The following is a 26167-nucleotide window of genomic DNA, read 5'->3' as shown; positions in this document are numbered from 1 at the left end:
TGCTGGGCGTGGAGGCACGTACCTGGAATCCCAGCGCTAGGGAGGCTGAGGCAGGAGGATCACAAGCTCAGGTCTAGCCTGGAATATATATAAATGTCCCTGTCTGAGAGTACTGTGATTGAAGGCAATAAGCAGATAAAATCAAGCTTGGAAAGGGTTCTGAAGAGGGATGGTCACGGCTGCTCTTGTCCTGTGGAAAATGTTGTACACCTAAGCTAGTTGGTGTCTTTGTCACGGTGACAGCCTCCGGAGGTGAAAAGCTTAGAGGAGGAATGGCTTCTTACGAGTTGTGAACTTAGCAGTTTCGGTCTCAGGTCCTTTGCCCCATTGTTGTGGTCTGTGGGGATGTGTAGCAGGAAAGGAGCGCTCACCACATGGAGCCCAGAAGGAGAGGCAGGAGAAGGGCAGCCCCTAGGACCCATGCCGCTGCCTCCACCCATTGTCCACCCACTGTAAAGCACAAGTCATGCATCAACCCACTGATCAGGTCAGGGATCTCCTGGTCCCAGCAGCTCTTGGTAACTGGCTCCATCAGCTGGGGAACTGGGGCTTCCACACATGAGCTTTGGGGGTGGGAAAATCCCACATCTACTCAGTTGCCTTTAAAATAACATTAGAATCTTAGGAACCAAAGTCTAACAGCCTCTGTAGCCTCTCATGTCATGGCAGTCCTCACCTGTGTGTGCTGAGAAATGATCGGAGGACCAGACACGTATCTTGTTTGTGAACCCGCTTCTGCTGACTGCTGTATGGTTTTCTTTGACCCCCCTCTTTTTTTTTTTTACATTGTAGCTGAGCATTTTGAGAAAAACTTAATGGCCTAACAGTAACGAGCAATTCAGTACATTATGATGTGTCTGTAAGATGAAACATTTTTACAATCACTAAAAATACAATTGAAAAATTTAAATAACTGCAAAGTGTTTTAGACAGCTGTATAAGCAAATCATAAAATAGGGGGAAAAAAAAAGCCTATGCAGTATGAATATTACAGGTAGAGAACTCGTTGACTTACAGTGTCTCAAATGTAACTGGACGATATCCGAGTTGGTGGAATAATTGATGGAAACCACTTGTCCTGTTTTTCTAGAATAAATACAGTTTAGCCAGTAGGTAGTGTGTCATCCCACTACTGGAAATGTACTGGATTGTGAGTTTGAGGCTAGCCAGTGCTACAGAGTAAGACCATATCTCAAAACAGCAAACACAGAGTTGATTTTCAGAGTTTGATGTGTTTACGTTTCCAAGTTTATACCAGTCTAACCTGCTCCTGGCGTAGAGGCCCGATTTCCGTTCTCATTGTGACTGTGGGGACGGTGAGGAGCTGGCTTGGGACATTTACTTATTTAGGAGTTCTGGGGCTTGCTTGGTTGGTTGGTTGGCTGGCTGGTTGGTGCATAAGCACACGCTTTACTGCTGAGCTACACCCTAGCCCTGAGGTTTGGTATTTAATTGCTCAGAATTCTTTTGCTGGTTTCTAGCTTCCCGAACTACACTGGGAAGTCCTGACAGGACAGTGGGTACTTGCCAGAGAAGGTTATAGTCATGGATCTCTTTAAATGGTGAAATAAAAGCAAAAGCTTCCCGGTGTCATCCAAATCCCCCCCTTCCATCCCCCACCCCTCCCTTTCAGGGCCTGTTCTCGAAAGTAGTGAAGAGGCCAGATCCAAAAGGCGGACCTGCCTGCCGGCTCCGGGCCCCAACACCAGCAGCGTCAGCGTGTGGAGCATCCTGCGCAACAACATTGGCAAAGACCTGTCCAAGGTGGCCATGCCGGTGGAGCTCAACGAGCCCCTCAACACGCTGCAGCGGCTCTGCGAGGAGCTGGAATACAGCGAGCTTCTGGACAAGGCTGCGCGCACCCCCAGTCCCCTGGAGAGGATGGTAAACCCCACCCCCCCGCCGCTGGTCTCCCGTCTCCTGAGCCCTTTGGAGCCCGGAGCCTAGACCCCAGTCCTCGTTTCGATTGCTCCACACAGAGATGGCCATTTCTCAGAGGCTATCCAGGCCTCCCCTGCCTGGCTGTCCGCAGTCAAGTCACCAGAAACTGCAGTAGGGAAGCAAGGGCCTCCCTTCCTGCTGCCCGGGTGCTTGCTCTTTCTCCAGAAGTTTCCATCTGATGGTTCTGATAGGCCTGGCTGGAAAACACGGCTTTAAGCTATCTGTGTTTATTTTTACTACCCTGGGTGGACAGAATTTAATTTCTTGAGCTGCTTCCCTCATCCAGAGTAAATTTCCCTTGGGAAGGTTGTTTATTTCTGGAATTATCCCATTTGTTCCTAACGCCTTTGGAAAACATCATTCTGAGAAGGTGATTTTACACCATTATACCAAAAATTTTCCTTTCTCTCTCTACACCCCCCCCCAGTTCCCTGGGAGAGAGGGTGCAGACCCCTTGGAACTCCAGACAGCCTGCAGTTCCGACCCCTCCCAGGACCCTCCTCACTGTCGTGTTTTGGAAATGAAAGGGGGAAGGGGAACCTCGGCTCCTGGCGGAAAGAGATATCCTGTTGCCATTCTGCCTGATCTCTGGGGTCTTCATCAAAGACATTTTCTCTCTTGATACTAATGATCATAAATGCCAAAAACCACAAGTTGTGATTTTGCCCTTTTTGTTAAATTTCCCCAGAGAGTGCTGAAGACAGGAGGCAGGAAGCTTCTAAGGCAAGCGGTAAAAGTCGGCATTTATGGCAGCTTGCCTCAAAGAAGATGATTCACTTTGAACATGAAAACAGTCTTGAGTGTGTCTCACTCCCATGGCAGTGTAGAACCTTTAAGATATTCAGCAGTTGATCGCTGTGCTTGACCTTGAACAGAAGTTTGGGGAAAGCACAGTGGTGCACACCTGTATTCCCATCACTGGGGAAGCTGAGGCAGGGGGATCGGTGTTAGTCTGGGACTAACTGAGAATGTAACTGCAGTACTAGGGAAGCTGAGGCAGGAGAATTGAGGCAACTGCCAACCAACATGAACTATAATATCAGATTTTATTTTGTCTAGCAAAACGAAAGAAGAATAAGAAAGTTTTGAGGCAAGACTAAGTGTCCTGAGCACAACCAAAGGGCCAAAGCCACAGCCCAGACATTTCCTATCCTCCTTTGGCATCACCACATTCTCCTGTGTAGGTCCTTTGTGTCACCAAAGGGAAGCTTTTGTTCTGCCTGCTGCTCCTTACTTCCCAGCATCATGGATAACATTAGGTTTTTATTTTGTTGTATCTTGAGGATTTTTTTTTTTCCTTCAAGATTTAGTAATGTATTTTTGCATATGTGTAGGAGGCCTCAAAGGCCAGAGAGGATGTCAGGTGGGTGCCAGGAACTATGCCCTGGTCCCCTGCAGGAACAGTAAGTGCTCTTATAGCAAGTGGCTCTACTGGGCCACCTCTCCTGCCCTGTATTTTATTTACATTTTAAAGGGAACTCAAGGGAAGTGTGAGCTTACTGTTTGGTGGGTCAGAAACGGAGGAGGCTGAGCGGAGGAGGCTGAGCAAGGGAAGCAGGTGTGGGAGTTTCAGGAATGCAGAAGGGATCGGGAGATGGCGTGGTTGGTAACGTGTTTGCGGAGGACATGAGTGTGATCCCGGCACCTGTGTAAGGGCCGGTGGAGGGGGACCCTTAGCCCAGGCAGGACAAGCAGATGCCTGGAGCTTGCTGGCCAGATACTACAGGCCAACTAGTGAGCTCCGTGTTCAGTGATGGAACCTGTCTCAACCTGATGGGAAGCAACTGAGGAAGACACCTACGCTGACCTCTCACCTGCACATGCGTGCTTACATACATCCACAGGACACACTTTACACACAGAACCCCCCCCCCTTCCACACACACACAGCCATTGATAGGTGAGACTTGCAGAGTGTAGCAGACCTCATAGGATGTTGGGAGAAGAATGTTGAGACTGTTACTAGCCGGTATTAAAAACAATCTCTCTGTTACTACTTTCGTGTAACATTGCGGGGGTGGGGGGACAACAAAATACAGACGAGTCTGTTTCCTGTGATGCTCTGGAAAAGGAGCTGAAGAACATGCTGGCATCTTCATGGGGAAGGTCAGGAAAGGATTTTGCTAATCCCATGTGTACATATAGTTTATCCTTCCTCCCCCACCTCTTCCCCTCTCCCTCCTCCTCTCTCCCCTGCTTTCTTCTTCCTCCCTCCTCCTCCATCCCCCTTCTCCTCTCTCTTCCCTCCTCCTCTTCCCTTTTCCTACCTTCTTTTTCCTCCTCCCTCCCCTCCTTCCTCATCCTCTCCCACCCTTTTCTCTCATCTTCTCACACGCCCTCCTTGCTCCTCCCCTCATATCCTCCTCTTCCCTCTCCCTCTCCCTTCCTGCTCCTCCTTCACCTCTGTTTTCCTCCCAGAAAGGCACAGCTTCAAATTGCCTTTACTCTATGGTTTCTCAGGGTGCACCAATGGCTCGCAGGGTTCCTTTGGTCAGTGTGAGTTTGAAGTTTTCGGTGACTGGTTGAGTGTATTGTGCGTATTTCTGAATTTGGGGGATTGTTTGTCTTCTCTTTCACCATCTACCCTGATACCCCGATGTTGGGATTATGGCTCTGCCTGGCTGCACATAGGGGATTCAGCGTTGACATGCTGTTGGATGAATTTCATCACCTCACTCAGATCTTGCCTTCCAGGTTTCAGACACCGAAATAAGTGGGCAGTTCAAACTGGTAGAATCATCTCTGGACCCAAATGAACATTATTTAAACCTGCAATTAAAAATGTAAACCCAATTGGTTGAATTGTCTTTAAACCAAAGACTGGTCCTTGTCTTTCTGAAATAGAGGGTTTTTTTTTTTTTTTTTAACTTTTTAATGACAAATTTCTTGGTGACACAGAAGAAGTAAACCAGGCCTTTGCTTCCGCTCCCAGGTGTACGTGGCCGCCTTCGCCATCTCTGCATACGCGTCCAGCTACTTCCGGGCAGGGAGCAAGCCGTTCAACCCCGTCCTTGGAGAAACGTACGAGTGCATCCGACAGGACAAGGGTTTCCAGTTTTTTGCCGAGCAGGTGATGTGCGCCCTTTGTGTGTGTTGAGAGGGCTGCCGTGCCTGCTGTTAAACGTGCTTCTGAAATATTTCTCTCCCCTCCCCCTTCACTGGCTTCGAAAGGACGGAGATAATTGCAGGCTTGGCATCGTAAAGCCAGCATCCGTTTCTCTCCCCATGGAGGCCCAGCCGCCACCCACGCCACACAGGCCTCGGTAATGCTGAGCACCTGCCTGGTTATGTGCGGCAGCAGCAGCAGCACCACCACCACCTTTGTTCTCCTTCAGCTTGTCAGCACGAGGATGTGCCAAGGCCACAAAACCTTGGCCAAGAGTGTGACTTAGAGGTTGAAAGTGTGCCCAAACATTTGGCACCGCCATTCTGGAGCCCGACTGGCCCTCAGTGTGGCCATTGCCACATCAGTGCAGTGGTTTAGATATTTACCCAAAAGGAATCACTCACGTGTGTTTATTATTCAGAGCAACAAGTTATGCATCTTTTTTTTTTTCTTTTAATGTTTACTTTGCCTGGTACTATTGCAGAAACCCAGACCCGGCAGTGGTATGGGATGCCTGCTGGAACAGACAGGAGTCCCTGTCCTGGTCTAACAGATAAACGTGTTGCCCTTATGTGGCCTGAGGTCCGTTAGGTGCTGCCACACAAGTTAGCATGGAAGGTCTGGAGCCAAGCAGCTGAGGGCAGGGGTGCATTCTGCTTCCTGCAGGCCCTAGAACTCAGGCAGGGTACTGAGCTCCTCTGAGCTTCGCTTTCTTCTTTAAAGTGGAAGTGATGGCCGTCATGACTGTCCTGTGGACAGAGAGAAGGTCTGGGAAATGTGAGTGTTCTGCGAGAGCCCTGTCCTCTGTCCTTGTCGCTGCGTGAGGGCTCAGCATGCATTGGGGGGTGAATACCTCATGTGTTTGCCCATGGGGAACGCTCCCTCTGCTGAAATAGAAAGCCTACCTGTAGAAAGGCGAGAAGCACCCTTTCTCACCTCCCAGAAGGCTAGCCATCATTACTGTGATATAATTCTCTCCCAACTCCCAGAAAACTGAGGATAAAGAGGGGGTGTGAGTTGCTAAAATAGTCTTTCCCTTCTGGTTATTTTTGTCAGTGGATTTGCATTATAGGGGTGGGAGAGAAGGTGCGGTGAACTTGGAGTTTTCTTTCCTTTTCTGGCCCCCACCCTTCTGTCTTTCTTTTTCCTTGAGATATGATCTCACTACATATGCATTCTGGCCTGAAACACACGCAGCTCTTGCCCCAATCTCTTGAATAAAGGGATGACAGGTTCACAGCCACCACGCCCACTCCCAAGAAACTGATGAGTCTGAGGCTTGTCTTGATGTGTTGTAGTCTGGAGTCCTACTGTTCAAAGGCCTCAGATAGGAGGATTGAGAGTCCAAAGTCAAAGTCATGGCCACATAGACAGTTCTGGGCCAGCTTGGGCTGCCTAGTGAGACTCTGTCTCAAAAAAGACAACCCAAAAACCAAACCCAGACCATTTCCGTTCCCTGGAATTGTTCCAGAGGAAAGTGAATCTACAAAGCCCCAAAGCATATTGCCAGTGGCTTCCCAGGTGAAAATAAGGTAAATCTTGCTTAGTACGGGGAGTTGAGGGCTAAGCCAGTAGTTAAGGGATGCAGTAGCCCGTCTGGTTCAGATTCAGCTGGGTTATTTAAATGCTGAACTTAAAATGGAATGAGAATAAATGAAAACATGATTTGGTTACCATGGTGTTATATGAACTCTTATGGAAAAAAAAAAAAAAAAAAAAGAAGAGCCAAAAATAGCCCCAAACTATAGCTGACAATCAGGGCAGGATGAAGGGACTGTAAGGGAGAAGGGCATGAGCTGTGGAAAGGTGAATGGCCACTTTTGGAGCCCTGGAGGGGTGGCGCTGGTCATGGGATCTGCCAGGAGAGGAGGACCAGGGCCCAAGGGGCAAGCGCTCACGTACCCAGAGAGATCACCAAACACTCTAAGTGCACATACCTTAGTCTTTAGTTATATGAGCTGGATCCCAAGACGGAGAGCAAAGAAGGCTGGCCACTGTCTGCAGCATAGGAAGGGCCTTCCGTTTGCTCAGTCTGCGGTCTTGCATAAGGAACTTCAGCCCTTGGAGCCTCGGCTGGGTCTTCACCCAGCGGGAATGGCAGTGTGTGGCTCGTGGACGCTGTGACAACGATACACTCGCATGAAAGAATGCATGGTTAGTGGTTATTGCTCTCATATCGGTAGAGAATTTTTAAATACCCTTAAATGTAGAGTTAGTGAAGACTGGTTGAAGAGGAGTGAAGAAAGCACAGGAAGTAAAATAAGATACATTGTATCTCCCTGCTAGTCGAGACAGAGCGCTGTGGGTGAGACAGAGCAAGCCTCAGGCAGCCAGCCACATGTGGGCTTTGCTGTCATAATGAAAACTGGCCCCGAAAGGGGCAGATCCGTAACATCTGTCTGGATTTTAGCCTTATGGTGTAAATGGCTGCTGCTTTTAGTGCACCCAAGAAAAGCTGAGCCTCTTGGGGACAGAACTTGTATGATACCACTGTATGCATTTACTGAGACTGAGGTGGGTTTCCTCATTAGTAGGTTCCTTGGGAAGCAGGATTATAATCACAGGAGAGTATACAATGTGAAAAATATGTCTTTGTTCTGCCCTAGAAGTGGTCAGGGTTGAAGTCAGAGAATCCTTTTCCTGGGGTGCTGGGCACACCTCAGCTCTGTGCACAAAAGCCTGCGTCCACACATGCACATACATAAACACACACACACACGTGGAGAATTTTTCCTAAAAAAGACTGGATGGAAGTCATATCTCCAAGCTAAAGGCCCAAGATAGCTGCATCTTCTACTGACTTTCCTAGCTAACAGTCTCTCACTGGGAGAGTGGGGACTCGCTCTCCTCCAGGCCTGCGACTCAGTTGCTATGGCTGTTCCTGCTCAAGAATCCCAGGAAGACAAGCAAGTGCTGTTCTGGAGCTCAGCTGGATCAAAGCATCTTTCTCCATGTTGTTGCTCATGGAAAAGGCATGCTAACACGTTGCAGGAAGTGTCTTTGTGGTCAGAAACCATTTCTTGTCCTCATTATCCTTATCACAGTCGAGTGTTTTGCATAGTGCCTTCTGCCTCTGAAATGTGTGGTCACGCTTGATCTCCAGATTGCCCAGAGTGGCAGGACCCCCCAAGGGTCAGCCACAGGTAAGGAGACAGTGGCCTGGAGGAGCAAAGCTTCTGGTGTCTGCAGTGATGCTAAACAACAGACCCCGTTTCCCTCATGTCCTTTCCCTGCCACTCTTCTGGGGGCATTTTAGACCCTGTTTCCCTCATGTCCTTTTCCTACCACTCCTCTGGGGTCATTTTAAAAGTTTAGTTACTAGGCTCAGAGGTACTGGAATTGTTGATCATGGAAGTAAAAAATATCCTTCGTGTGTATTGTTCTGGGTATGGGACCATGAAAAACACCACTCTCACCTCAAAAGGAATCAAGACTAAACAATTAGCAAAGACTCAGCATTTTTTTTTTTTTTTTTGCTGCCTCCCCACGTGCATAGAGAGGCTTTGGCTGCAAAGGTTAAGTATCAACTGTGATGAGCCCTTTCTACAGGTGTTCAAAAGAGAAAGCCCTAGGACCAGATTTTTCAGATTGCCTGTATCTTCTAGTGTTCACAGCTGAAGATACTGAGAGCAGATGTTAGCAGCCTCGTCAGGAGGGTATCATAAGGATCCAGCATGATACAATGAGGCACAGAACAAGGTAGGAGCAGTGGGGGTGAGGAAAAGTAGTCAGATTCTATGTCTATTTTGAAGTTTCAACAGGTACACAATGACCGTTTTTTAATTGAGTATCTGGAAATCTCACATCATGGGCCCTGACTCCATTTACCTCCCAGTCCTCCCATGTCTACACCCTCCCCTGTGACATCCCCTCCTTCCCCCAAAAAGGAAGAAGAAAGTGAGGGGACCAAAAATCAAAACAAAACAAGTCCATTTTGTGTTGTTCATATAATCGCTGGAGCATGATCAGATTCCCAGTGGCCCTGCCCCTCACCAGCAGTCACGGTTCTCCTCAGCTGATGGCTTCTGGTCTGGCTGTAGGCAGAAGATTTTCTTTTTCTCTAAGTGGTCACGAAAAGGCACGCTAATGATGTGATGTGGCCTTAGGAGGCACCGGAGCCATCTTTGGATGCAGACCCTGCTGGGTGCACAGAGAGAGAGAGAGAGAGAGAGAGAGAGAGAGAGAGAGAGAGAGAGAAAGCACATGGGGTCTGGGACAAGCGGTCGCACAACAGTTGGGAAGTAGCGGGCAGCAGGTGTTCTGTGTTGAAAGCCCGTTTCCTAATGTATTAAATACGGTTATGAAGACACGAAGCTACTGGCCACCACGAGATGACACGGTATAAGGTGCCTGCCTGCCGTACTGATGTTATCAGTTCGCTTCCTGTGAGAGACACACACACACACACACACACACACGACTACGCTGATGCCTGCAAGTTCTCTCCCGACCTCCGAATGCTAACTCACAATAAACAAGCAAACAAATGTAAAAGAAATTTAAAAAAAAAAAAAAAAGACATCAAAGACATCGTTTGGACTCATCTGAAGGCAGTTGGCTGACCGCTGTTATGTTAATCTGCTATCCCAGTTTTAAAAGATCATACCTGAATTCTTATAAAATGAGTGCACGCTTCCTAATACCACAGGGTTCCCTCTAGTTCCTTGGGGCAGGATGCTTCTCCTTATATAGAGAGGTATCTTCCAAAGGCCTTCCGTATGAACAACATGCTTGCCCGTTTTGTCGGATTTTAAATTATTATAAAGCAGGCACCAAGTAGTCTACCATAGTTGGCTTTGATGTTTGTAGTTGGTGATTTTCACGAACGGACCAAGTTCTTGATGATGGCAGTATTGCGCCCTCCCACATCGCACGGCTCCTTTCCCACTCCCTAGTGGGACACGTCAGGTAGGTAGAGAACTGGGGTCGGAGGAGGGCTGTCATCTTCCAGTTGTGTGCAATCCCAAGGTTTAAAAGTCGACTGGACTATTTTGAGAGCTCTCTCACGGGAGGAAGGAGGATGACGGCGCACTTTGTGATGCGAGGTGTCGCCAACGGGTTGGACTTTCAAAACTAACAACAGAGAGAAGCGGGCAGTTGCCTTGATTATAGGAGTTGGGTTCTTGAGCTGGGAAAAATTCCGCTCTAAAACTGCAGGGGAAAGTGGCCAAAACTTGTGGCGTCACAGGGCACATGGGGAACTAAGACACACCAAACAACAGCAGGGTTCCACCTCCTACTTCCCGTAGCTGGGATTTCAGTTCATTGAGTAATCCGAAGGTGTGGATGCTATTTTCATCATTGTCTGTTTTCCTCCAGTCTGTTGCTCTCCAGTCTGTCAGTTAGGGCTGAGGCAGGATGCCGGGGGATCCTTCAGTCCCTCAGCTAGCTCTCCATATATGGCAAAGCAAGCTCCTCAGCACGGGTGGACTTGCCACACCTCCCCCTTCTCCTTACACACCTGCTCATGACCGGTAAAGCTCAGTATTGAGTAGTCGATGCCATGTTTTTTTCAGAACAGTTCGGCTGCTTAGCACTTAGTTCTGAAGTCTGTAAGGCACGGAGGCACACTGGGACTTACTGGGTTTTGGTTAGCTCTTTGAAAGCTGTGGCTTGGGAAACTTGACCTATCTGGTTTGAGCCTCCATATTGTTCGTAGGAAAGACCTTGGGTAGATAAATAGAAAAAGACCGCTGTTAACAGCGACTGTTACAGAAATTTCTGGAAGCACCAGGCCATCATGACTGTTTTTTTTTTGGTTTGTTTGTTTGTTTGTTTTTATAAGAACTGATTTGGTGCAGTTCTGAGTGCTGAGATAGAGAAGAGAGGGATCACAGCCACCATTTTGTGTTTAGCTTCTTAACTGATGGATAAAACAAGCTATGGTACTCCCCAGTGGCAGTCTCTGTGATGAAGATCATCCTTTCTTGGATGTAACAACGAGTGTGTGTGTGTGTGTGTGTGTATGATGATAAACAGATTTTCTTTTCGAATGTGTGTGTGTTCTTGTATGCGTGTCTGTGTTTGTGTGTGCACATGTGGAAGCCGGAAGAACCCCCCCCCCCCCGCTGTTCCCTGCGTGCCATCTACCATGCTTTCATTGTTTTTCTGAGGCCTGCTACTCATTGATTAGGCTAGCTTGGCTGACCAGTGAGCCCCAAGGATCTCTCTGTCTCCTCCCCTAGTGCTGGGATTACAGATGCCTCTCAGATCCCTGTACTTACACCGCCATCGCTTCACGGACTGAACTGTCTCCACAGTCCCAACACATACACACACACACACACACACACACACACACGCCCCGAACAATTGGTAAACTTTCTTCATTGGCCCTGCCTAGCTCTGCTCTCCAGAGACAGAATTCTCAAGAAGTAGCTCAGGGGCCAGTGCGATGGCTCAGAGGGTCAGGGCACTGGCTGCTCCGTCTCTAGAAGTGGAAGGCAAGAACTGCCTCCCACAAACTAGTCACACACTTGCAGGCATGAGCCAGGACACATGAGCATGTGTGTGTGTGCCTGCGCTCGCACACGCACAATAAATTAATAAGTAAATGTTTTGTTTTTTTTTTTAAAAAGAACCGTCTTGAATTGTCCTCATCAGTGACTTAAGAGTCTGGAATTCATGACTCTTAATTCCAAGCCACAGGGGGACATGTTTTTGTGTTACTTAGAAGTAGCACCCCTAAACAGTGACTTGACAGCTTAGAATTTTCATAGCATGTCAGACACAGTATGGCTTGGGGGAAATGCAATTCCCAGACGTCCCTTTTTTTTTTATTTTTTTTATTTTTTACTGTTCAAATCGTGCCTTTGTCCTGACTCAACACTTCGGCGTGGGCCTTGCTCCCAGGAAAGCTTCTGGAGGCTTCCCTTCCCAGCTTCCTCCCCACCAGAGTACAGGGGAGCACCTATGTCGAGAGTGACCCCTGAGGACATGCTTGTTCAAGCTAAGATGCTGCCCCTTTGCTCAGTCAAGGGAAAAGGAACGGCTTTGTCGGCCCAGCAAATTATGTACTCAAACTGTGTTTTGCCTCCCTCAGGTCAGCCACCACCCACCTATCTCCGCCTGCCACGCTGAGTCTGCGAACTTCGTTTTCTGGCAAGGTAATTTGCTGATCTTTCTGACTTCCGCACTCAGAGCACTGAAGATTTCGTTTTCTCCAGGGATTGTTAAGTGCTTGCCAAGGTCAAAGGTGGTCGGGAGACTTGCCCTTCCTAGAGAACAGTGATTGACACATACCACGAGTTCATTGGCAGCCATTATTTACTTGATTATTAATGGATGCTAAGAATTCAGGAGATCAATTGGAAAAAATTAATTTTGCCTCTTAATTAACCTATTCATTTTTCCTTCTTTACCTGAGTCACCGTGGCTTTTTCTCAGAGCGGTTCCTCCATCTCACTCTGTAACTTCCTGGAATGCGTTACTTCCTGCCGGAGTTGCGGCATTCCCTGCTGTGCTGTAGACAGCAAATGGATTTCTTGCTTTTTAAAAATTTAAATTTTGTTTCCAAAATTATATTTGACACCTCTGACTTCTATTCCTCTTTTTTTTTATGAATATTTTTAATCCACTGAACTTCTTCCATTTATTTTAGTGTCTGTGTGCGCGTACACACGTACACACCTGTGGGGCCTTCCCCTTCTGTCATGTGACTCCAAAGGATGGATCTCATGTTCTTGGGCTTGGTGGCAAGCACCCTTTCCTGCTGAGCCATTTCGCTGGCCCCGTGGAGTGTTTTTGTTTTGTTTTGCTTTTGGTGTTGTCTGTTTGGAGGTTTTGCCCTTGTTTCCTGTGGTTGTTGTCACCCTGCGTTGTTTGGCTTTTGTCTGGCTTTGTTCTTGCCATTCCTGGGACTATGACACAAAGGTTTGGGAAGGCCAGCACTTCCACCGCTGAGGTGTACTCTCGGCCCTTCTTTACATTTAGGGGATGGTTTTGATATCGATGTTACTAAAACTTGCATTTGGAGAGGTGGAAAGTTGTTCTAAAAATAATGCTTCAGGTTTTTCCTAAATGAGTTAGTTTTGTTAAATTTTCTTTTATTCAAAGGTTGGAATACAGAAAGAGAAATTTGAGTATCCTGGGTTTTCAAGTAGTTGGGCACATTTCGTGTGTGTGTGTGTGTGTACGTGTACGTGTGTACATATATATGTGTGTGTGGTTTTGATTGTTAGAGACAGAGGTTCACGAAGTCCAGAGTAGCCTCAAAATCATTATATAAACGTCTCAGACTAGGCTGACTTGGCACTGGTTATCCTCCCAGCTTCACCTCCCAGATGCCGGGCTCACAGGTGTACATGACCACATCTGGTTTTTGCAGCGCCGAGGACCGAACTTTGGACCTTGTGCATGCTCTGCAGTCACCAGCTGAATCACATCTCCAGTTCCTAATCAACTTTAAAAACATTTTCTTTGCTACACTGCCATTTGCTTCCCGTGTTGCCTGTCTGCATTCATACGTGTGCACATATCTTTGTGAGAGTTGAAGAGCCCACTGTAACACTTCGCACGTTCCTGCTCCGTCACAGCGTACTCTGTCTGGAGGCTCTCAGGATGACTAGTGGAAAGTTAAAAGTCAAGTGTTTTGTTTTCTTCCCCTTTAATCTTTGCTGCTGATGCTTAGTATTAAACATTGAAGCTTCAGCTGAGATTTCTCTGCTTTTCACTTAGACCCTCTAGAAACATTTCTCATAAGGCTCCTAAGCTCCTGCCTGATACAGCTCATTGGCCTTGTGGGTGCTTCACTGTTTTCACTTGTCTTCACTTTTGTTTTCAACCAGAGTGCCTTCTCAAAGTTGTCCCTGAAGGCTCCGTGTTACACACATTCCTGGACGATTCTACCTGCTTCTGCAGTATAGAATCCTTGAACCCTCCTCTTTTCTTCTCAAATTTCTCTGCCTTTTAACTGGGTTGCTTAAATCATTTACATTTGTTGTAACTAAATATGTAGGTGATTTAAGTGTGCCTTATTTTGATTTGTCAAATCTGTTTCTTGTTCACCCTTTTTCTCTTTTTTACGCCTTTTGAATTAGTTGAATACTGTCTCTATGTCCATTTTATCTCTTTTGTTTGATTAGATCTATAGCTCTTTGTTTCATGCCTTAGTTGTTACTTCAAGGTTCATATTAAGTATCTTTAGGGTGTTATCGTCTGCCATCAACTGGCATTATTATATACTAGTTTCGATGTAGTAAGAAACATAACAAAGTAAGCCTGACCTTGGTGAGATTTTGTATGTGATACAAATTTAGCAGTGCATTATTATCCCCGCTCAGATTCTCCCTTTTTCAGTTTTCATACCAATTTTATTGAGAAATATTCACATACTATATTGTTTACCCACTGAAAGCATATAACTTTGTGATTTGAGTTTTGTTTTTTTTTGGGGGGGGGGGGGCACTTGAAGACAGGATTTCTCTGTGTAGTCCTTCCTGGCTGTTCTGGACTAGCTTTGTAGACCAGGCTGGCCTCGAACTCAGAGAGACACACACCTGCCTCTGCCTCGAAGAGTGGTAGGATTACAAGCATGCACCATTGCACCCATTGTGTTTTTTTTTTAATCAGCACAATTAATTTTAAAATACTTTCATCATTCCAAAACAGCTTCTGTAGCAAATACACTCTCTCAGTTTCCTTTAAATTCACCATCTGCAGTATTTCATAAAGGGCCTCTCACCTCTCTCCTGGACCCCAGCTGTGCATCTCCTAACCTCCCTGCTTCTGCCCTTGTCTCGACAGTTCTTCTGTCTCAGTGCATCAACAGGAAGGGCAGCTTCCCGTTCTTGTTCTCCCTCTTTCTCTGGGTGCCAGCATCCACAAATTAGGACAGCAGCTATGGCTTGTCAGTACTCCCTTCCTTTCTCACCCTGTGTCTGTCTGCTTCTCCGTTCTTCATTTTTACTTCTTTCCTTATGAGCCCCCTGCACCACAGCTGTGGGCCTGACTCACCTCACTCCTGATTATACCCTGAGCAGCCACAGCAGCCGCTTCTCTTTTTGGCCTTGCTTTTCACCCATCCTGCCCAGGCTCCATTCTCTGTATGGCCTTGCCTTTTTTTTTTTTTTTTTTAAATTTAATTACACTGCTCCCCTAAATATTTTCAATTCAAAAAGGACGTAATAGCCAGGCTTGCCGAACCCTCTGTTTTCTCAATCTGACTTTCTATTCCTCCCCTTCGATAATCTCAGACCTGCAGGACAGAGCCACACTAGTCTCTCTTAGACCTCTAACCCCTTAAATACCATTTTCCCAACGCCGATTTCCCTATGCGCCACGAACTCATTTGTATTCTCCAAAGCCCCGTTTCTGGCTCTTCCAGACAAGCCTCTTTCAAGGCCTTCCTCAAACAGTCCAGCCACCCTCTGCCCTCGCTCCCCCGCATGCTGCAGCACACTGGGATAGCCTGTACCATGTGACCACGCCTTGTTTCACTTCACTCTCTGACTGTTGACTCTTTTGAGAGGACTTTGTTCCTGATTCTGTTTTGGATACCCAGTTGGTGTAGCTAGTCTATGAACAATGATCTCCATTAGAACCAAATGGACTGTGACGGTTATAGAATGACCAATGATTTGTCCAGCCTGAGATCTCTGATCCTTCTAGCTGTCTGGTTCAATATATGATATTTGATATTTCATTTCAGATGTGAGGTGGAAAAATAAATTCTGGGGTAAATCCATGGAAATTGTCCCGATTGGCACAACCCACGTGATTCTGCCTGCGTAAGTCCTTCTGCGTTAGGAATGTTAGGTCTCAGGCCAAAAACCCACATAGGGGCAGGATGCTCACCAGCCCTCTGGCTCGGAGATGATGCTTTTCTCTTTGACTCCATCTGCAGTGAGTTCAGGTAGCCTCCTCCCGGCAGGCTTCACAGTCTATTGTTTCCTCTCACTGGATGGAAATGCCCCCTTCAGATCACAGATGTCGAAGCAGAGGCTTTAAAAAAAAAAAATTTCCTTTCTGCTTCCTTCCAAGATGAAAGGTAATTTTTCTTTATCACCATGGTCCTGCCTCGCTGTCAGGATGCCCTCAAGAGTCAGACATGGCCTTCTTCATATAGGCATCGCCAATAGCAAAGTGATGGTGAGTCTGGGACTCCAGGCCAGGCTGTCGGCAATCACCTGCTGTCGTGCCCTTTCACAACATGATGGTTGGTCAGGCTGCCACACATTTCTTGTCATCGGTGCCCTCACCTGCCTCATAGGACATCCAGGAAAACTAGACAGAAAAATTAGACATGATGTTTAAAGCTCTTAAAACACTGCTTACTGTTTCCTCACAGTTGTTTAGCTCTGTAAGCAATGCCTGGGTTCTTGTTCATGGGAGAGATGTGAATAACGTGATTAGTAAAGTGTGAGAGCCTGGCCGCCACCCCATTGCGTCCTTCTACTCCTTTCCCTTCTTTAGTCAGGCAGCTTCAGACATGTCCCCTGAAGCTGTCAATGGAAAGGGGTGGCTGGTGGTCCGGGAGGCAGCCCTCTTGCTAGTGAAGCCCCTGGGGCCTTCGGGAGGCAGGAGGTTGACTGCTGAGGTGTTTTCTGGCTTAAGAGCCTCAGCTCACCTGTCAACTCGGAACTTCACCTGACACAGGGTCTGCAAACGAGGGGATGAGTGGTTTGTTCCCTGCCTCAGAGAAAGTCAGGTGGCCCGCTGCATCTGCGGCTGGCTCTGCTGGGAGCCATCTCTGACTCGCTGCTCTCTTTCAGTTTTGGGGACCACTTTGAGTGGAACAAAGTGACCTCCTGTATCCACAACATCTTAAGCGGACAGCGCTGGATCGAGCACTACGGCGAGATTGTCATCAAGAACCTGGCTGACGACTCCTGCCACTGCAAAGTGAACTTCATAAAGGTACCTTGAGTGAGCCGAGCTCCGGTGCCGCAGGGCCGAGGCAGTGCCAGGCGCCCGGGGACGCTGGCCCTGCATGCCTCTCCTACCATCTGCCCTCAGTGCAGAGCCTGGGAGACTCTTTCATGGGATGTCACTGGACCACGCCACAGATACAGGAAGACATCATGCTAAGTGGATGAACCAGTCATGACAGGATGCATTCTATACGATTCCAGTCACGTGAATTCCTACAACACAAAGAGAGAAAGGGGTTTGGGGGGGGGGGGGGGGGGGGAGGGTTATCAGGGCCCAGGTGGAGGGAGGGATAAGGAGGGGGTTTGTGTGTCATGGGTTTGGAATTTCTGGAAGATGAAAAAGTTCTAGGAATAGATAGTAGTGATGGTTGTACATTGTAGATGCAGTTTTTATAGTTGAGGTGTGCGTTTAAGAAAGATCAAAATGAAGCCAGACTTGGTGCATGCGCCTCTAATCCCACACTCAAGATGTTGAGGCTGGAGAATTGTGAGTCTGAGAGCAACCTGGACCATATCGTAAGACTCTGTCACAGAAGAAAGAACTGGGTGAAGGGACAGCAAGGCCAGTCACGCCTTTCCTCGTGGCAAATCGTGCTTCAAGAAAAGGCATGACCAGCCATCCCCTTACCAAGGCTTTCCACTCACTTTCGTCCTCTCAAGGAAGTTAACATCCTCTCAATGGCCCATGAGGCTCTGCACCATCAGTGCTGCCCACACAGCACACACACACACACACACACACACACACACGCGCATGTCCACTGGCCCGTCCTCTCCCTGCTGCCCCCCCACCCCTGTCAGCTCCTGACCACACTGGCCCTTCTTTCCTCCCTTCTTCCCCACAGGCCTCCTCTCCCCAGGTCCTGATATTACCACTTCGCTCTGTCTTTCACCCTCACGATCAGGTTTTCTTCAAGGCTTTTGTCACCCCGCTGGAGTTATTTTTTTACTCATCGGTCTCTCTGCTCTCCACACCCTCGGGATCCACCCCCCGCCCCCAGCTTCACAAGAGTAAAATCCTAGTCCATCCTGTTCATCCTACAGCCCCAGCTATAGGAACCACAGAGCCATGCTCATTCAGAGATAAATAGAAAGGACTGCGGATGTGAGAAAAGAATGAATAGAGTCTCTCTCCAAATTCCTTGATTTGAGTCCCTCCCCTTTCTCCTCCTCCTAGTCTCTTCTTGCTTTTAAAACCCTCGGGTACATAAAGTGGCTTTAGAGCAAAACCCTTGTCAACGAATGTTTGCACCTGGCTGAGATCAACATCCTGAACCGAGTGCAGCTTCATCCAGCCCTTCTCTGCACCACCTGTCACCCACAGGGCACATCTGTGAGGCCGGTCAGGGTTTGTACTGTAACGTGTAAGTCAAATGAGCTTGTAGACGGACATAAAACTAGCAAATCACAGCGGCCCTACTCTGAAAGCTTTGCCTACGTACGTTTCAGAAAGAAGCCAAAGGCAGCTGGGGCAAGGATTTGTTCCCCTAATCCAGGAGGAGCAGCTGTCCACATCTTCTCAAAGCAACGTGCTCCCTGCCTTGTCTGCACCTTGTCTGCCGTCCTCCCTGTTCTTGTCTATCCGGGACTAGAGAAAGAATGAGACCATTTGTTTGAGTCAAACTCAGAGCAATCCTCCTGCATCCTCAGAAGTACTGAGATTACTGCTGTACACTGCTGCCCCGGCTTTACAGGAAAAGGCTTGTTATTTGAGATAAGCACTGAATGTGGAAGGACTCTGGCTGTCTCCTTTGTGGCCTCCCAGCCAATCATTAACATCTCATTTGTTGATAAATACCGTAAGGGATGGGGGGGAGACTGACCATTAAACTTAAGAGTCTGGGCTCCCTTCTTCCCCTGCCACTTTTACATGGCTGGAGAACTCGATTTCTAATTTCTTCATTCACGTGTCTGGCGCTGCTGTGTCCCGCCCTGCCTTTGCATTTTACCAAAGCTTTAAAGGGGAGAAACTGAACCAGCAGAAAACGGCCTGGAAATGCCACTCAGCTTTCCTGCTTTCCAAATACGGCTTCGGTTTCAGCTGAAGATAGTGCTAGGGCTTTTGATTTACGGAGGAATGCCTTCTGTTCATGAAGGTTTTTGAGGATGGCCAGGTAGTTGGGGGAATTTCCAAAGCATCACCTCTAGGGAGTTGGCACTCCCTCTGCTGGCTGGAGAGTGGTACTGTGTGAACAAGGCTGAGTTGATGGTCCTCAGCTGGGATGAGCAAGGCTGAGCCAAGCTAAGCCCCAGGCAAGGCTGCCTCACAGACCACTACTGAGAAGGTGGCTTGTACAAGGACCCTGAAGCTGGAACAGGCCTAGAATGGAGGAAAGTAGTAGAAACTGCACTTTTAGGCAAACTCTTTAACTGGTTTGCAAATGACTATTTTCTTCAGGTAAAAGGAATTATGAGTTAACTTTAAATTGCAGTAATGAGAGCTCCCAGGCTTTAGAGTCACAGTGACATCCCTGGGGCAGCTGCTAATCACACCCCAATTAGCAACCTAGCCAGTGCGCTAGCTACTTGGCAGATACCTAAGAACTGAGTTTTGTGCTCCTCTGGTAAGTGAAGCAAAAATAGGAAAAGCACATAGCCTATACAAACATTCGTTATTGGATTACAAACTGCAGATAGTAGGTAACGGCAATTTTCATTAAATAACAAAAAGGTTTTGCTTTTGTTTTTGTTTTTAAATCCAAAACCTTGCCAGGCTGTGGGAACAGGCTAGAAAGCCCAGAAATAAATCTGCGTGTTCCTACTTAATTTCTAAAAAGATTCCCCTAAGACACAATAAGAAAGGGCAGTTGGTTTTTCAATAGTGCTGTTGGATATCCACTGTTGCAAAAGAGGGAATATTTGCAATCTGATACAGAGTTAAAATGCAAAACATAAAATGGAACTCTACTCGGCTGCAAGAAAACAGTGGATAGACGGGGAACTGAGTGCGGTAGTTTGGCCCCGGGATGACCAGTACCTTTGACTCGGGACTGAAGCAGGAGGGTCACTGTGAAAGCTTTACGGCAAGATCCCATCTCAAACCAAGCAGGTGCTAGATAAAGTGCAGCGAGCCAGGCTTGAGGTTAAAGGCTTTCGCTGCAGGCCTGAGCATCTGGATCTGGACACATGCCTAAAAGTCAGCCACGCAGGCAACCAACAGATAGGTGAATGGATACTCAGGATCACGAGTCATCCAGGAAATGCACATCAAAGCCACTGTGAGGCGTCACCTCGTTGCCTCTTAGAATAGCTGGCAGCAAAAAGATGAGAAGGCCTGAAGAGAAGGGAACCCTCGCACACCGCTGATGGATATGAGTTAGCGCAGCCTTTAGGAAGAATAAACTTCCTCAAAGCGCTGAGCTTCCCTGGAACCCTGCAGCCCCACTCCTGAGTAGACAGCCAAAGGACATGAAGTCAAAACTCACAGAGCCATCAGCACCCCCCTGTCCACCACAACACTGTTCACAAGAGCAAGCAGAGGACCATCCTAAAGGCGCTCAGCACATAGTTAGGGTGCAGAAGGACAGTGGAATACTGCTCGGCCGTATGAAGGATGACACCCTGTCATTCACAATGTGAATAGATGAATGTGGTAGATATTGTGCCAAGTGAAATGAGCCCTGCTCATAAAAATTCCACATGACCTCATCTGTGGGTGGAACTGAAAAAAAAAAAAATTGACTCCTAGAAGCAGGAAGTAGGATGGTGGTTACCAGAGGTAGGGGTAAAGCCTAGGGGAAAATACTGATCAAAGGATGCAATGTTTCTTCAAAGTCAAGAGAGCCGTTAAAAATGTATCTATACACTTAAAAATTGCCAACCATGCTAAATTGCTTGAGTTAGCCATTCCTCAGTGCGTACATATTTTGGGTGATAAAAAGATACAATTTGTATTTGTTTACTAGATAAACAACCCATAACTGGCCATATACAAATACGCTTATGGCTTTTTTTTTTTCTTTCCCCTGACACATGGTATCATGCAGTCAAGGTTAGCCCCAAATTTGACTTGCAGCTGAGGGTGACCTTGAACTTCTGATCTGGCTTGCCCTCCTCACCGAAGAGCACCGCTGGGCCCAGCCCTAGTTCTTCCTCTTGCTTCCTTTTTCTCTACTCAACCCCTCTAATGAGCAAGTGCCCAGGTGCTACCCAGACCGTTCTCATCTGCACCCTAGGCAAAATACTGGAGCACGAACGCCCACGAGATCGAAGGCACGGTGTTCGACCGCAGTGGGAAGGCTGCGCACCGGCTGTTTGGGAAATGGCACGAGAGCATCTACTGTGGCGGAGCCTCCTCCTCCACCTGTGTCTGGAGAGCAAGTGAGTGTCCACAGACCCCAAGCATAGAACAGATGAGCGGTTGCCTGGGAGCAGGAGGGCGGGGCGCTCCCCTGTGTCTCTGGCCGTCCCCTGCCTGTCACATCCTTGTCATGCTTGCAGCAGCTTCTCAGCCTGGCTGCCAGGTTCCGCTCTGGGTTCTGAGAGCCTCAGAGAGAAGCCAACTGCCAATCCAACGGTGGCCTGGTGGGTTCTTGGGGTTCACACATGCGACTGTAACAGGCCTTGCTGGAATGACAGCAAAAGGCGAGTAATTCTAGAGCAAGAGCAAAGGAAAAACAGAGGGAGGTAGGCTTTCCAAAGCATGCAGGATCCTCCGAGCGGCCCAACCCTGACAGCCACCCTGGTCTCCCTCATGATCCTAGGACACTGCCCCCGGAGCAGCTGTGTCAGGAAAGCTGTGGAGCTCAGGCTGCGCCAGCAACCCCTTAATCCCTCGGTTTGAAAAGAGCTTGGCTCCAAGTTGGAGTCACTTTATTCAAACTGTTGTCCTGAGATAAGGGCTTTAAGGATGGGTGTTAGTCTGGTCAGGGAGGGAGAGAAGGTTGTAGGTTGAGGTTGGGAGGAAAGGAAAAGGAAAACTACTTAGTGAGCGCCTTAAGCCACCAGGCCCCATGCCATGATTTAATAAGAAGTTGAGGGGTGATGGCCCCGTGCTGTTACCTCTGTGGCCTACTGGTGTCAGAGACATAGATCCACGGGGAAGCATTATGCTACCTGTGTTTCCTCCCTGTGTGTAGATGGTTGTAGCAACTCAGTATCTCGTCACCTCATAGCCAGATGAGAAGCAGGGAGGCAGGGGAGGGGATTAAAGAGAAGCTGGTCCTAACTGCCCTTTTCTCAAAAAGGAAGCATCTCCCAGGCTTCCCAGCCAGCATGTCCTCATGCACAGCAGCCTCAAGTGGCTCCCAACCCATCCCCATGCCAACTGTGGCCAGCAGGGAAGGCTCAGCTCACCTGAACTTGGCCTGTGAGCTCCCCTGGCCCATGTTGAAGGAAATCAGCATCATTCCCCCCCGTTGGTTGGGGTCCCAGGTGGCAAGCGCAGCATAGGGCTTGGCTCCCATGTTCAAGCTTAGGATGAGATACACAGAGAACTGGATCAGCTGCCAGTGGGACTTGAAAAGTTCCAACAAGGATGTCTGCGGCGAACATCACGGAGGACATTTGTGTGTGTGTGTGTGTGTGTGTGTGTGTGTGTGTGTGTGTGTAACCAGCAGGTGTTAAGACTGTAAGGGGATGTTGTAAAGGGATGTCTTGAGTCTGCATTGGCTCTCCCGGTGTATACCCAAGTCGCAGCTGAGATCAAAGTTAGGGCGAATTAGAACCTAACGTTCTACCCCTGGGATGTGAGATTTTAGAGGTTTATGAAAAGAGAGACAAGGAGGAGAGAAAGACCAACTGCCCTCGGGGAGTTAGTTGAGCACTGTTGTGGCTGCTACAGTCCCAGGAGTTTACCTTTTCTGCACGAGCACAGGTCTCCTGCAGCGGGAGTGCAGCTGGTTAAGAAAAGGCCTAGTGGGTTTCATTAACTGATTTTTAAAACTTGATTGTGCGCGTGTGCAACTGTGTAATATCAGTGTGGGGATGTGCATGCCCTGGCACAGATGTGGAAATCGGGACAACTGTGGAGTCAGTTCTTTCTGCCTTGCAGGTTCTGAACTCAGGCAGTCCTGAGTGGCATCTCACTGGGCCCCTGGTGTGTACATTTGAATAACAAATTCTGTGCCAGCTCAGACAATACAGATGCTTCACAGCACTGAATTAATTCACTATAGGACCAAGGCAAAGAGACCATATCCCTGAGATTGAAAAGTCAGACAGAAAAATCTACAGAGAAAAGCTCAGTAGCTATTTGTTAGTCAGAATATTTTAATAGAAACAGAACAGTCTAGAGCTAGAGATAAAACATAGTGGGTCTGAGACGAAAAAGGTGAAGGAATTAAACTAACATAAATGAATTGCAAATTAGACCTGGGTGGTTTATTTTTCTTTCAGATCCCATGCCAAAAGGCTATGAGCAGTATTATGGCTTCACACAGTTTGCGTTAGAGTTAAATGAAATGGATCCATTGTCAAGGTCTTTATTACCACCCACCGACACTCGGTTTAGACCAGATCAAAGGTAAGGATTTTTTCCAAAGATCTTTCTCTCCAGAGACATTTAAAACAATCTACAAAAAAAAAAAAAAAAATGGTATTTACAACTGCCTGGCCCCCAGAGCCTGATATTTGGGTCCTGTCAGAGTGGGGGCTTGAAGCAGCTCTCTCAGAGGGACATGTATGGAAAGATTGCTATGTAAGATTTAGTTTTTCAAAAGCCTTAACATTGTGGTAAATATAGGTGTAAAACCAAAATCAAAGATAAATGATCAGCATAAGTCTGTACTTAAGCCTAACAGTGTGGCTTTGTTCCAGAAAGCAGTAAGATAGGGAGAAAACGGACTTGGGGAAATGAACAGTTCACAGACAAGAAACTCAAGTAGTCCTTAAAAACATGGAGAGAAAACCAGGTGAAAATACCATTTCTTCGATTGGCAAAAATGAAAAATAAAAATTACAAAAAAATCTGTGGCTGTTAACATCATGCTGTAACATAAATTAATATTTAGTGTGTAAAATATAATATAAAAGGGGGAAATATAAGTTGCTTTAATTTTCTATAAAGTGGAGTTTCATAATATATCAATTAAAGACTCACACTTTTGTCCAACAATCCTAAGTCTAGAAGTTTCTTGAACAGACACACATTCCTAGGTGTAAATGCTGGCTGTCCAGAGTCATACAATCCAACACTAAGTGTAATGCTAAAAATAGTGGGACCAGCCCAATTTCTGTATGCGGAGCATAGTGGAAGTAATTAAGGTACATCCACAAAGCAGAGTACTACACAGCTATTAAAAAACGCAGTTGTCCAGGCACTATGGGAAAAGACCTCTACTAGGTGTTGTTAAATAAAAAGCAAAGCAAAACAAAGCTGTTTTGCTGCCATTTATGCTCTTTAAATGGAGGAAGGGATAAGAATCTATATCACCATTTGAAAAATATATACCCAAGAACTGAATGATGTGAGGTTCCTGTCATGGGAAAGCGGGGGAGGTAGAAGGCTGACTGGGAGGTTTCGAGCCCTGGATCTCCTGTTCACAGGAGGTGATCCTCTTTCGGGCTCAGAACGCTGCATCATGGTCGGAAGAAGGGACGGGACGTAGGGGATGGTTAGTACCTGGTCTTGTACATCGAAGTGGTTGGTTGTTCTTTTCCAGTGGATAGTCCTTTTCTCATTCCCTCACTCCCCAGGCTTCTAGAAGAAGGGAACGTGGAGGAAGCTGAGGTGCAGAAGCAGAGGATCGAGCAGCTGCAGCGGGAGAGGCGGAGGGTCTTAGAGGAGAGCAGCATGGAGCACCAGCCCCGGTTTTTCAGGTTTGGGCCTGGGAGGGTTGGTGGGGGTGGCCAGCCTTTCGGGACAAATGGCAGCTTCTGTGTAGCCATCGCTGTGCTGAAACGGGTTGGGGCCTTTCTCATTGCCTCCCTTGCTCCTTCCCGGTGTCTCTGTGTAGCAGAAGAGAGGGACACTGTCAGAGCTGGTCCCAACATCCGGCAGCCTTGTGACAGTTGCACCTGGGCTTGGCTGCTGGCATAGACAGGTTTAACGCGATGACAGGCTAGTTGATGACAGAATCAATCCGAGATGCCTGTGCCTAGAATCGGCAGTTCTGATATACCCGTGCTTGAGTTTGGTAGACCCGCTTGATCTTTACTTTTAAAATAAATTTTTGGAACCAGGCACAGGTGGCTTGTGGTCACACTTGTGATCCTAGCATGGGGGAGGCTGAGGCAGGAAGTAAGAGGTAAGAGTTTGAGTCTAGCCTGGGCTACACTGTGAAACCCTGTCGATAGACAGGTAGATGGGTGGGTGGGTGGGTGGATACATACATACATAGTTGAGAAGGTCTCGTTTAACATATACTTAAAATCGTAAAAGGTCTGTGAGCGACTGTAGCCTTTTACCTTCTCTCTTCTCTTATTTTAACTGAGAGGAAACAGGCCCAGAGAATAGGGGGGATTTGAAGAAGGAATGGAATGCCACTCAACTGCTTAAAAGGAATGAGGAACCACTGTTTCTGAGGTCACGACCAAGCTTACCTGTATAAAAAGCAGATGGTAGATGTTGCTGGCTTGGCAGGCCATAACGCCTCAGCAGTTAGTCAGGGCAGTTGTTCAACATAAAAGCAACCATAGCTAGTAGCTAAAGAAATGGGTAGGGCTGTGTTCTAATAAAACAACCTTTCAAAGACATGCAGGGCTGGGCACGTGGCTTGGTGGTAGAATTCTTGGATAGCGTTCATGAGACCCTGGACTTGAGCATCACAAAACAACACAAGCACTGGAGGCTGATTGGGTCCTTGTTCTTGGTTTGCTGACTTACTGAGGAGCAGTGAGGGCAGACACACACCTTACTGTGTGAATGGTCTGTAGTACCAACTGTAGTGTCCGCTGCCCAAGGGGTGGAGCCCTGCCCAGAACTGTGAAAGGGGGAGAAAGCGTGTGTGTAGCACACGTGAGTGGGTTTTGTCCAGCAGAAGAAATCTGACAACCTTAACTGTCTTGGGAGCAGACGAGGCTGGGAGGTGGGGCTACCCAGGAAGCATTGGCTCTGTTTCCTTTTGTGCCTTCTGAATGTCGATCTGTGTAGCAGGGTCTCTTTCCCCAGAATAGGAAACCAAGAGTTCTCTCTCAAAACTGTTGCGGTGTCTACTTCCTTTTTGTTTGTTCTGTTTGGCTTTATGCTAATGTAGGCTCACTTTGATCAACCAAGTTGACTGTGTAGTATTTACTCACTCCCAATGTGGTGGCTGCCAGCCCAGCTCTGTTTGTTGTACAGTACACAGAGAGGATGGACAAACACACACAG

At 47.6% G+C, this 26167-nt stretch overlaps 1 protein-coding gene across 5 annotated transcripts in view; it reads left to right on the top strand.

The window, feature by feature from the left end:
* The window catches only part of Osbpl3 (oxysterol binding protein like 3), a 164026-nt gene that overhangs the window by 135229 nt on the left and 2630 nt on the right, over positions 1–26167 (top strand). For all 5 annotated transcript variants that reach the window (XM_055611789.1, XM_055611784.1, XM_055611785.1 and 2 more), the window contains 8 exons: positions 1634–1884; positions 4874–5011; positions 12090–12153; positions 15696–15774; positions 16759–16903; positions 21093–21237; positions 23254–23380; positions 24553–24675. In XM_055611789.1, coding sequence (XP_055467764.1) covers positions 1634–1884; positions 4874–5011; positions 12090–12153; positions 15696–15774; positions 16759–16903; positions 21093–21237; positions 23254–23380; positions 24553–24675 — 1072 coding nt within the window. The remainder of the gene's footprint in view (positions 1–1633; positions 1885–4873; positions 5012–12089; positions 12154–15695; positions 15775–16758; positions 16904–21092; positions 21238–23253; positions 23381–24552; positions 24676–26167) is intronic.

Source organism: Psammomys obesus, unplaced genomic scaffold (assembly GCF_907164565.1).
Source record: "Psammomys obesus unplaced genomic scaffold, mPsaObe1.curated_primary_1811, whole genome shotgun sequence".
NCBI classification, from domain to species: domain Eukaryota; kingdom Metazoa; phylum Chordata; class Mammalia; order Rodentia; family Muridae; genus Psammomys; species Psammomys obesus.
This window is presented reverse-complemented; position numbering and strand designations above follow the sequence as displayed.